General features: G+C 39.1%; 1 protein-coding gene across 3 annotated transcripts in view; it reads right to left on the minus strand.

Annotated features, from left to right (window-relative positions):
• The window catches only part of pias2 (protein inhibitor of activated STAT, 2), a 47,160-nt gene that overhangs the window by 26,678 nt on the left and 7,099 nt on the right, over nt 1-13,383 (minus strand). For 2 of the 3 annotated variants that reach the window (XR_006369756.1, XM_044107865.1), the window contains exons 7-8: nt 6,875-6,980; nt 1,065-1,138 (exon numbers count right to left, since the gene is read on the minus strand). Coding sequence is in view for 2 of the 3 variants with exons in the window: in XM_044107865.1 (XP_043963800.1) it covers nt 1,065-1,138; nt 6,875-6,980 (180 nt within the window). In the remaining variant the exon portion in view is untranslated. The remainder of the gene's footprint in view (nt 1-1,064; nt 1,139-6,874; nt 6,981-13,383) is intronic. The other variant, XM_044107879.1, reaches the window with a different exon arrangement.

Here is a 13,383-nt window from a genome sequence, read left to right on the forward strand (position 1 = left end):
ACTATAGCAAGTCTTTTCTGCCTGAGGCTGTCAGACTGTTTAGTACACAAGTAGCCTCTGGAGTTTGGTGAGTTAAATGATGAATATAATTTTAGCAATCTACTGAGTGATAAGTGTGAGTCTTTAAGCCTATTACTAATCTTTATTTATTGTTGTATGTTTAATGTCCATCTGTCCTTTATTGAAAGTAAGACTTTTCTAAGTCAGAAATCCAAACAGACGCGATGCTCAATTGGTACTAATGAGCACCACAGTCACCAGCCTGAACTGTTGATACAAGGCAGCATGGATTCATCCTTTCATGTTGTTGACGGCAAATTCTGACCCTACCATCCGAATGTCACAGCAGATATCGAGACGCATCAGACCAGGCAATGTTTTTCCAATCTTCTATTGTCCGATTTTGGTGAGCCTGTGCGAATTGTAGCCTCAGTTTCCTGTTCTTAGCTGACAGGGGTCAGAGATGCTCTTCTGCATACCAACTGCAAGACAAGTTGTTATTTGCCACTGACCTGACCTGAACATAGTGCACAAATGTAGCTATAGCTAAAAAGAATGCCGTTCTGACATTTGCGCCCACAGAACAGCCGCTCACTGGATATTTTCTCATTTTTGGACCATTCTCTGTAAACCCTAAGTGAAAATCCCTGTAGATCAGCAGTTTCTGAAAAACACAGACCAGCCCGCCTGGCACCAATAACCATGTCATTTAAACCTCCTTTCTTCCCCATTCTGATGCTCGCGTTGAACTGCAGCAGATCGTCTTGGCCACGTCTACATGCCTAAATGCATTGAGTTGCTGCCATGTGATTGGCTGATTTGACATTTGTAATAATGAGCAGGCGTACCTAATAAAGTGGCCTGTGAGTGTCTGTATGTAGGGAATTATGAGAATTTCAGTTTCCATTCAAGATAGAAATGTTACTTTCCTTATATTGAGTGGAATACAGTTTCAACAAAGAAAAATAAAATAACATGTTTCGTACTGATAAAAATATTTCCTTTAACTATTTTGGTGTTCCAACAACTGTTATAGTGTCAATTTATACAAGTGCTTAAATTACCGGACACATGAGTGACACCCGAAGACTTGTTGTGGCAATCTCACTGTCTGGATCTGCTGTTAGCTTCTCCTTAACTGAAACAAAGAAGGAAGAACATATTACAAAGTAAAGTAATATTTGCTTATAAAAATGAAACAAAATTTACAATACCACTTATTATAATCTCAATGCTCTCAGCTAAAAAACAAATATAACAATAACAACCCATTTTTAGATATATTAGTGAAGGTTTAGAAAACCAACAGACCCAACAGGCATGATGTGCTTGCTGCTGATTCTGTGAAACTCAATCATTTTCTGAAAGGGGTGTGTTCAAAAAATAACAGTGCTGAGTTCAATTACGGTAGTGAGGTCATTGATTATGTGAAAAAACATTGGTGTTATGCAGGTGACCCTTATTTGAGGATTAAGGCAACTGACGCTGCATATGCTGGATGTGCATTTGTCCTTGAAAAACAGAGTGACATGGGTCGTCCAAGACGACCCATGTCACTCTGTGTTCAGAAGAAGACGTCAGAAGAAGAGCGTCCTTTGATCAAAAAATTAATAAAAGAGGGGAAAACCTATGAAGAAGTGCAGAAAATAATAGGCTGTTCAGCTAAAATGGTATCAAATGCTTTAAAATATCAGCCAAAACCAGAAAGGAGACAAAGAAAAACAAAAATTATTTAAATGGATTGGTCAGTAACCAAAATTGGAAAGGCTCAGCCAATGATCAGCTCCAGGAAGATCAACAAAGGTCTGAGACTGCCTGTGAGAACTACAACAATCAGATGATCTCTATGAGAAACCAAGCTACCAGCAGAAATCCCCCACAAAGCCCCATCGTGAAAAAAGACATGTTCTGAAGTGGCTACAATTAGCCAAATAACACACTGATTGGCCTAAAAAGAAATTAAGTCATATTTTGTGGACTGACGAGAGTAAGATTGTTCTTTTTGGTTCTAAGGGCCACTGACAGTTGGTCAGATGTCCTGCAAACTCTGAATTCAAGCCACAGCATATAGAGGACTTTTATATCTAAATAAATAGATATCCAAATATAGATCTAATTTAGATATATGTCTAAATTATATCTATATTTAAATAGATATAAATATCTATATTTATCCAAGTAGATAGATAGATAGATAGATAGATAGATAGATAGATAGATAGATAGATAGATAGATAGATAGATAGATAGATAGATAGATAGATAGATAGATAGATAGATAGATAGATAGATAGATAGATAGATAGATAGATAGATAGATAGATAGATAGATAGATAGATAGATAGATAGATAGATAGATAGATAGATAGATAGATAGATAGATAGATGATGGATAGATAGATAGATAGATAGATAGATGGATGATAGATAGATAGATAGATGGATGATAGATGGATGGATGGATGGATGGATGGATGGATAGATGGATAGATAGATAGATGGATGGATGGATGGATGGATAGATAGATAGATGGATGGATAGATGGATGGATAGATGAGATGGATGGATAGATAGATGGATGGATAGATGGATGGATAGATGGATGGATGGATGGATAGATGGATGGATAGATAGATAGATAGATGGATAGATAGATAGATAGATAGATAGATAGATAGATAGATAGATAGATAGATAGATAGATAGATAGATAGATAGATAGATAGATAGATAGATAGATAGATAGATAGATAGATAGATAGATAGATAGATAGATTCTCCAATACACTAGAAGGAAACAAATGCACCCAGTACAGCACTTTCATTGTATTGGCAGAGAGGTTGCCAGGAGACGGTGCATTTTTGTTCCAAAAGCCAGCAGAGGATGTTTTGTAAGTGAGCAGAGAGTTCTGCAAGCGCGCAAGAAGTTTTGAGTACAACCATACAAGTTTTGAGAAGAAAGACATGAAGTCCTGCTTTCAAAATGAAAATGTATGCAAAAGTATTAAACGTTTTGAGAAGAAAGACATGTAACCTTGCTTTCAGACTGAAAATATATGCACTCGCATTAAATTTCACCATAACAGCGCACAGTGAAGGTGGTGAAGCATGGTTGGTCAAGTGTCATGAAGTGACGTTTCTTGTATTATGGTGTTGGTAATATTTACCGTTTACCAGGGACCACGGATCAGTTTGAGTACAACAGAATACTGGAAGAAGTCATATTCCTGTATGCTGCAGAGGAAAAGCCCTTGAAATGTTTGTTTCAACAAGACAATGACACCAAACACACCAGCAAGACAGCGAAATCATGGATTAAGAAAAACTGAATTTTTCAGGGGGTTTTTTAGGTCTCGGGATTGGCCAGCACAATCCCCAGGAAAATTAGAGTGTTTCTTAAGACCAATACAAAAAAATAATTTTTAGAAATGTTGGCCAACTCAAAAGCAGGAACATGAAAAGTATGAGCATGTACAGCACTCAGTACTTAGTTGGGGCTCTTTATGCCTGGATTACTGCAACAATGTAGCGTGGCATAATACAGCTATTCTAACACAAGAATATGTTTTAAGTCAGTCCATTGTATCCCTGGCTTTATGTTAAGGGTTGGAGTCCTGCTGGAAGGTGAACCTCTGCCGAAGTATCCAATCTTTTGAAGACTCCAGCAGGTTTTCTTCCAAATTTGTTTGGACCTTCTTCTTCCCTGTCCCTGTTGAACAGAAGCAACCCCAGAACATGATGCTGCCACCACTATATTTGACAGTGGGGAGGATGTATTCAGAGTGAACTTACACATGTGTGCTGTTCCCCAACATGGCTTCCGGCAAACTACAAACAGGAATTTTTATGGCTTTCTTAGCCCATTTTAACATCACAAACTGGGATGTGCTGCTGAGAGCTCATGGTGTCTCAAAGATTACCTTAATTTCTGTGTAGAAGTGGTGCCGCCTATCCATAAGAAGAACAGGTCCAGTAGGTTGAATGACTTAGACCGGTGGCACTCACATCACATTTGATGAAGGTGGAGGTTGTGAAGACCTATAAATACTGTGGCCTGTGTCTGGACAACAAGCTGGACTGGTCAAGCAACACAAAGCAGCTCTAATAAGAAGCCCCAGACCAGGATGTACTACCTGAGGAGGCTGAGATTTTAAGATCAGTAGTTGGGATTGTTTGATCAGTTTGTTGTTGCCAACATTTTGTCATATGTTGTGGTGTGCTGGTGGTGGCAGTATCTCTAAGGCAGACCTTTCCAGGGCGGAGAAACAAATCAGGAGACCCGGGTTAGTGGTCAGTACAAGACTGGACTCTCTGGCAGCAGTGGCAGAGAACACTGCAGAAACTCCTGGCTAATATGGACAACACCAGCCATTACATGACTGGCTTTCCTGTCATTTGGATAGTCGTGAAAGTGGGTTCAGTGGGAGACTGCTTCTTCCAAAGTGCAGGACTAACAGACTGAAGAACTCCTTTGTCCCTCATGCAATTAAACTCTTCAACTCCTCATTAGAGTTGGGGAGGAGGGGTAACAGGATTACCACAGAAACAGTGGGACTGTTTGTTTAAACATTTTGTTAAGATTTTATGTCTAAAAAAATGTAATGTTTTTCAGTATTTGATGTATACCCAACAGTGCTGTGTGGGAAATAAAAATGACAATTTAATAAAGTATCTATCTGTCTGTCTGTCTAATGTTAACAGTTGAAGATAGCAGTTTTACTTGATTGCAATATGAAATGGCACTATGTGGCTGTAAAATACATAAAACCTCCCCTTTAATTTTTCATTGTCAGAGTGACTATTCCTGACAACAAACAAAAGTATAACTTCTTACTACATGTAGCCTGTGAAAAAAGAACAGCCTCTTGTCCTCTGCTTTTTGCTGTATTCAGAGTCTGGACTCTGCAATTGAAAAACAATTGCTGGAACTGTGGACTCTGTGGTTTTAAATGTTACTGAATCACTAAAATTTGTGACATGTCTATATGTATATGCATGCAGTTTGCATCGTTTACCTGAAATTACTTGCACTGTAAGCAACCATTCTCCACTGCAAAGACTCTAAAATGTTTATTATTTTGTGAAGAATCAACAAATGGGACACAATCATGAGGTGGAACGAAATTTATAGGGTATTTAAAACTTTTTTAACAAATAAAAAACTGCACAGTGGGGCATGCACTATTATTCAGCCCCCTTGCGTCAATACTTTGTAGTGCCACCTTTTGCTGTGATTACAGCTGCAAGTCGCTTGGGGTTTGTCTCTATCAGTTTTGCACCTTCAGAGACTGAAATTCTTGACCATTCTTCCTTGCAAACAGCTGGAGCTCAGTGAGGTTGGATGGAGAGCTTGTGAACAGCAGTTTTCAGTTTGACTTGGATTCAGGTCTAGACTTGGTCTAGACACAAATATGTTTATTTGTGAACAATTCCATTATAGATTTTGCTTTATGTTTGGGATCTTTGTCTTGTTGGAAGATAAATCTCCGTCCCAGTCTCAGGTCTTTTGATGGTTCTGTATTTGGCTCCATCCATCTTCCCATCAATTTTAACCATCTTCCCTGTCCCTGCTGAAGAAAAGCAGGCCCAAACCATGATGCTGCCACCACCAAGTTTGACAGTGGGTGTGTTCAGGGTGATGAGCTGTGTTGCTTTTAAGTCAAACGTATCGTCTTGCCTTGTGGTCAAAAAGTCTGATTTTGGTTTCATCTGACCAGAGCAACTTCTTCCATATGTTTGGTGTCTCCCAGGTGGCTTGTGGCAAACTTTAAATGAGACTTTTTATGGATATTTTTGAGAAATGGCTTTCTTTTTGCCACTTTCCCATAAGGGTCAGATTAGTGCATTGTACCACTGATTGTTGTCCTATGGACAGACTCTCCCACCACAGCTGTAGATCTCTGTAGATCCAGAGTGATCATGGGCCTCTTGGCTGAATCTCTTGATCTTTCTTCTCCTTGTTCCAGATGAAAGTTTAGAGGGACGGCTCGGTCTTGATAGACTTGCAGTGGTCTGATACTCCTTCCATTTCAATATGATTGCTTGCTCAGTGCTCCTTGAGATGTTTAAATCTTGGGAAATCTTTTTGTATCCAAATCCAGCTTTAAACTTCTCCACAACAGTATCAGAGCTGCATGGTGTGTTCCTTGGTCTTCATGATGCTCTCTGAGCTTTAAACACAACCTGAGACCATCACAGAGCAGGTGCATTTATAGAGGACTTTATTACACACAGGTGGATTCTATTTATCATCATCAGTCATTTAGGACAACATTGCATCATTCAGAGAACCTCACTGAACTTCTTTTGTGAGTTTGATGCACTGACTGTAAAGAAGATGAATAATATTACACGCCCAACTTTGCAGTTTATTTGTTAAAAGTTTTAAATATCCTATAAATTTCGTTCCACCTCATGATTGTGTCCCCTTTGTTGATTCTTCACAAAATAATAAACATTTTAGATCTTTATGTTTGAAGCCTGAAAAGCGGCAAAAGGTTGAAAAGTTCAAGGGGGACGAATACTTTCACAAGGCACTGTAACTTTAAAGGTTTCAAAAGTTGTGCAGTTGTATATAGACTTTGGACTCGGAAAGAAATCTAAATTCACTCAAAACAGTGTCCTTCACGTTTAGATGTGTCTATTGTCTGTGCTGTGGTGGTACAGGGGTAAAGCACAACCCACGTGACAAGGGCTTAGTTCTCAACTCGGCTGTCGCAGGTTCATGTGCTAGCTTAGTGACCTGTGCCACATGTCTTCCCCTCTCTCTTTGCCCACCAATGACTAAAACCATCTTCACCAAAAAAAAAAAAAAAAAAAAAAAAAAAGCATAGTATATCTTATGAAACTAATACAACAATTAAAATTTTTACTTAGGGCCCTGGAGTGGTCTGGGCTTCTGATTCCCTTCATCCTCAGTCTCTGCAGGAGCAATGGTGATGTCAGTTGCCTCACAAGGTACACAGAGAGAGAATAAGTCTAAAAAATAAAAAACAACCGAAAGTATTATTCTTTAAACTGTAATATCCTGTTGAAGGAGTAAAGGTGAAGGTAAAGGTAATTTGATTTATATAGCACATTTTCGTCAACAAGGTAATTCAAAGTGCTACACAGGAATTAAAAGAAAATACAAACAAAATAAAAAACCAGAGGAAAGAGCAGAAGAAGAAAAATAATCTAATATTATTGGTCTAAAGTAAATAAACTAGGTGCTCCTGTTCAGTAATTGTGTTATTTTGAAAATGTTTGCAGAATACTAGGAGTATAAAGAATGAAGTACTGACATTGACAAAAACAAAAGTAGCAATATATTTGTATATTCATACATACACATAAACATCTCCCCTCCCAACATATATGCATTCACACCTTACATGCCCACCCCCATACATATAAAAGCATACTGTGCACCATTCAGTTGTACAAAAGAACTTACCTACTTCAATGCACATATGCTCCTTAGTAATTCATACTGCACTTTATTTACATATTTTATTTATTATGTATGTTCAATGTGCCCCTGTCAGGATAAAGTTTGACTTGAACTAAATTGAATAAATTGGCCAATACATAAATCCATACACTTAAAATACACAATTTAAAGGAAGAACTTTACCTTGCTGTATAATTTAAGTGGCATGGTTTTTATTTGCATCTAAATTCCCCAAAAAATTATTTTCAAGTACGTCATTTAAATTATTCTGTTTTTAAACATATGTTTTGGTTTTTCTTTTGACTTATAGATGCATTTATGTCTCTTTAGTTTATTTATTCCTTTTGTCCCTCAGAACTTCTTTTATTTCCATTTGTTCTATATTTTTCTGGTGGCAGAAAATGGGGGGACAAAGTAGTGGCAAGAGGTATTGGCAGGGAGGCAATACTGGACCTCCTCGGTTAAGTATGTGAAAATTCCCCTGTATGTAAAAAGAGACAACAAAAAGTCCACAAAAACACACAAAATGTAGTTATTGTATCACTGTCTCTTGGAAGAAAACAAAGGTAAGATTTATGTATACGGTAAATGTTCTTTGCCCTTTAGTTATTTTGTAAAATACACGAATTTCCACATAAATTTCTATTTTGTCAGTCTGATGACCTCATTTCTAAATATGAAATCAGGCGTTATGATAAAAGTTTTACTCATTATTTGATCAGTCAACTAGCCTCCTGCGCACATTACCAAAATAAAATAAATTGGGTGTCAAATGTTTTGCTACATTTGTGCAGCAAAAATTTTCATTTGTGTCATTATCATGTCAAAGATATTAATTAGGGGGCGTGCTGTGGTGGCGCAGGGGGTTAGCACGCCCCACGATTGGAGGCCTTAGTCCTTGACGCGGAAGTTGCGGGTTCGACTCCCGGTCCCGACGACCTTTGCCGCATGTCTTCCCTCTTCTCCTCGCCCTCTTCCTGTCTGTCTACTGTCACAAAAATACGAGCCACTAGCGCCGTAAAAACTCTTTGGAGAAGAAAAAAATGGGAATATTAATTATTTGTGTCCTAATATTGGGCCCATACCAATGTCAGGTACTCATAAAAGCAAGCCCATGCCCAAACCGATATCAAGTCTCACTGCAGATCCAATGAGGCGACTGACAGGGAGAACCCCTCACCTGGACCAATCAGTGTGGCCGGCTCTGAGCCGAAACCCACCCTCAACTTCAACACCTGCTCCACTAAAGACAAACAAACAAGCAGCTGCAACCAAAACAGCTCCACCGACTCCCAAGGACAGAGCGACCAGCCCAGACCTCAAAACATTCTGACTCTGTGGGAATCCCACTGAAAAACAGATTTTCTGCACTCCAGCCTGAGCCTCTGAGTGAAACCTCACCATCAAACATCAACAATGAGGCAAGACCAACACATCCACCCCCCAAGACCCTAAAGGAATAGCGACCACCAGGAAAACAAAAGGTTTTTCCAAAAGTGCTTATTGTTGGAGAAGAGGCAGTAAATGGAATCAGTCACGTCTGCAATCCCAAGAAAACCAGAGTGATTTCTTTTCCTGGTGACACTGTGTCTGATTTAACTCACAAAGTTCTCTCTCTAACCGCTGATCAGCCAGATATTGAGACTTTAGTTGTGCATGTTGGAGTCAACGATCTGGCAAAGCAGAAATCTGAGATTCTGAAAAAGGACTTTAATATTCTTCTGAACACTATGGGAAAATTAAAAATGAAGTTATTTCTCAGTGGACCAATTCCATCACCTCAATGGGGAGACGAAAAACACTCCAGATGGAGCGACTAGTTCCCTTCCTCCTTCCCCCCTCTCTGCTCACCTACTCATTCACAGGATTCACAAGATACCTTTGGAGAAATGTCTTCTGGACCAGAGTTTCTTAATTTTACAGACGGAATGAATCAACAGGTCCTAATTGGGACGTCTAACTTTTTTGTCACTTAGAAAAGCAACTCAAAGAAAGGTAAGCTCCGTTGACGTTATTTTAGCAATGTAGCTGTACAGAGTCACATAAGCATTTGTGATGAAAAAAACTTGTCCCTCACTTCACTAAATTATTGTGCAGAGGTGTGGACTAACGCATCGCATATCTGGGATAACACTGCGTCCAAAAGTCTGCAATACAGTGATGTGACATTCATGAATGATCCAATTCTTCTGAACTTCTCTTTACTAAGAAGACAGGACAGGAGCCTCACTGAGCGCTGTTCTTTGTTCTTGTAATGCTCTGCGTACACTGCAGTACAGTGGTGCAAAAGGTGGCTATGCAGTGTATGCAACGCATAGGGGCGCTGCACTCGAGGGGGCGCAAAAACAATGTGGGGGATTGTTTTCCTAGTCAGCATTTCATGTACTTAACAGCTGCTTGTGTATGAAATGATCAATAACAGAGGAACAGCACTGATTAGCCGCCCCTCCCCTCCTGCCAGCCGCTCTCCCCTCCCATACAGGTAGCTTTGTCAGCGTCCCTTTGAGAACTCGCTGAGGCACGTTTTTTTTCTTTTAAATTTGAATTGTAGTAATGCCTCGACAAAGATGAGGCGCAGAAAAAACTCCGGGGCACAAAACAGAAAACGGAAAAGGGGAAAGGATAAAGATGTTGGAGAGACGAAGAAAAGCTTTTTAAAGTGGTTGAAAGACAGAAGGTAAGTAATGTCAGTGTATCAACAAGAGAGGTGTAAATATTCAAGTTAGCTTAAGCTAGCCTAAAATGACAGCTGGTTGTTGTTGTCTCCGCCCGTATTGAACCAATAGGGGACGCGATTTATTCCGTATTGCTATAAATGTCTTATAGACACACCGATCACACACATCTCAACAATAATAGTAACAATAATGACCAAAACAAAACACGGGAAATATTAAGGTCAGCTAAATTTTTGTTGCGGGACCTAAATCCCATCAGTTCATCAGTCCCATGAAATAATGGGACTGATGGGGGGTCCCATCATTTCATGGGACTCCCCACGAACTGACACTGTTGTCATGGTTGCTTAGAGACGGACTCTACGCAGCCGCGGTGATCTGCTAACAACCCACGTTCTTTTTAAAATCTCCACCCGATACTACACCGTCCTTAGAAGTAAAACCTTTGGTGCAAACACAGACGGCAGTGGGAAGACGCACATTCCAGGCTAAACAATCACAGTGAAGTTTAATAGAGGCATTATGAAAAATGGGTCGGCAATATTCAGTGGCACCCAGTGGGTGGTTTGATATCATACAGAATGGGATGACATGTTCGCATACACCTCAGAAAGTATGTAGTTGTGCCCCTGCTGCAGTAGCTATTATTATTTTATTATATACATTGATACAGCAAATAAATAAAAACAAAAATGAAAGCCTGCAGAGCATGCACATTGTTCTTTAATTGTTTTTGTCACCTGTCATGTGGCAGACATTACAGCACTTTGTGCTGCCTAGCTTCATGCAGTGGGAGAGAGGGTGAGAACAGTCATGATGAGCGCCTTGTGCTTGGTTACTACTTGCTTGTTGCTCCTTGGTCAGTATTCATAGTTGAGCGTTGTTTGTAGTTAGTGCATTGCCTAAATTGCTATGTTTAATGGTGCAGACATTGGTGGTTTCTGACATGGGAGATATGGGCAACACCCAGGGCGTTATCTTGTTTGGGGTGGCATGAGACCACCGCAGATTGTAGCAGAGATGGAAGCACAGCAGAACAATTTCATTTGAATATAAAGGTTGTTTTGTATGCTCCATATTGAGCATTTCTCCGATAGCACAGAGCTGCATGTCTACAACTCACAGCTAAACTATAATGCTTGGAGTTTTCAGTGACATAAATCACAAGGCAATTAATGGATACTTTCAGGTCACAATCAAATTGTTGGCTCCATCTCGCTATTTCTACCTCTGAAGTAGGTACAAAAATCTGAACAGCCAGGCTGAGCAGCACCACTGATGGAGAATGAATCCAGCCGAGGCGGATCGGGACTGTACCTGTAAGAGTACTGTAAGTACTGTACTGTGAGACTCTTACAGACCGCCTCTTATTTGTAAGAGGCGGTCTAGTGGAACATACCTTAGGTCTGAGCCTGATCCAAACCGAGTAATTAACTTCAGAGACTTAAGCCTGAAGTAAACTCAACATATTATTTTAATTAAGATTTTACTACTTTGACTTAGGGAACTGCATTTGAATAAGCAGCTGAACTTCTCTCAGCTTTCATTTAACATCTTCCAGCTTCATTTTGTCTTTTGTTTTAACACAAGATGAGTCAAGAGCAAATCTAGATACTGTATGTTTTCTCATTTAGTCTCCCATAGTTGAGGACATAGTTTTAAGTGGAAAAACTTGTACAATTGGTGGCTGAATAAATGTTTTTTCCCCACTGTAGGTAGAGTAGAATAGAATAGAATAGAATAGACTAGTAGATCTGTAATCTGAGGTGGCCTGCAAACTTCACTTAGTCATACTAATTCTGTCAGGAAAAATAAGCCAGACTACTGTGAGAAGCTTGTAGAAAGAACCCACGTCATACAGATTAAAATAAGCCGTAGGAGGCTGCTTGAAACTTTATTTTTTTTTAATTATTTAAATGTTAAAACTATGTAAAGCATTTGAGATATACATTAAACATTTATATAGCTTGTATTTGCACACATATACTAACCATAATCCGAGTTGGAAATGAATTAAAATATCAAGAAACATTAAAGTGTACTTTATTTTGAAAAACCAACACTGCTGGTGGGTTTACGGTCATAGCACTAACTCCTGACAGTCTAGCTGCTCTGTCAGTAGCAGCTAGACTGCTCCTGACAGAGCAGTCTAGACAATATTCACAAAAGTGTGAATATTGGCTATTCACACACTTTTGTTTTGGTTGTGGCAATAAGTTGCAAGTATGAAGTAAACACATGGCTCATTAGTATCTCCAACAAATCACTCAAGCTGCGTGTTAGAAAAAAAAATTACTTTGGAGATTACAACATCCACCTTAAAAGATGCCAGTGGAAAGAAATCTAGGACAGAATGACTACATAACCAGAGGAATTCATGCTAAATGGAATATTTTTCAGTTTCTTGAGGTGAGTTGCAGAGTTTTTATTGTTTTTAGAACACTACTGCAACATATTGCATGCCACCTGCAGATCTAGGTCTGCCCAGCCTGGGGCTGCACTTCTGCACCTCTTCTCAGTGCAATATGTCAGCAATGAGGCAGAAAGCCTTATCCTGCCCTGATCAGCCCTGATGTACTTCATCAGCACCCTGCTGAAGAAGAACATCTGTTGCAGGGGTGGAAATCAAAAATTTCCAATGTTTTACCAGCCACTCAGACATTTAACCAGCCACTGTGAGTTTTTTTTCTTTCAATTACAAACCCCTCAAGTACAAACAAATTATAGAAAATGTATAATTTATTCTTAACTCTATGAAAACCGATTTACTGACAATAAGTTAACCATGCAGATGTTGATATACAGAATAATTTAACAAAAAGCATGGACACCTTCACAGGGTTGTAGTTCAATAAGTTCATTTGAAGTAATTACTAACAAACTAACTATACAACCCTAACATTCTTGCATTCATATGTGGAACTTTTCCAAATTTTGGTAACAACTCTCCCTGATGGTATTTATTAAAGATGTGTCTAGTCATTTCTAAAATATTTTGAAATTGTATCAATAGCTGTTTTCTAACTGTTCTAATTGTTTTCCCTTGCTTATTACATTTTCTATTGAAATTAACAATTATTACTAAAATATCTCAGAACGTGTTCATTATTAATATCATGGGCCATCATCATCATATCATCATCATTCCTGTGTTACTCCAGAGTTTTTCTGACTACCTGGAGCTTAATGAATGCAGCTTTTTTCTGTCCAAATTGTCAACCCACCACAGTGGGGGATGCGTTGCTTCAATTTACACACCACTTCATACTGT

The sequence above is a fragment of the Gambusia affinis genome, linkage group LG03, assembly GCF_019740435.1.
Source record: "Gambusia affinis linkage group LG03, SWU_Gaff_1.0, whole genome shotgun sequence".
Lineage (NCBI taxonomy): Eukaryota > Metazoa > Chordata > Actinopteri > Cyprinodontiformes > Poeciliidae > Gambusia > Gambusia affinis.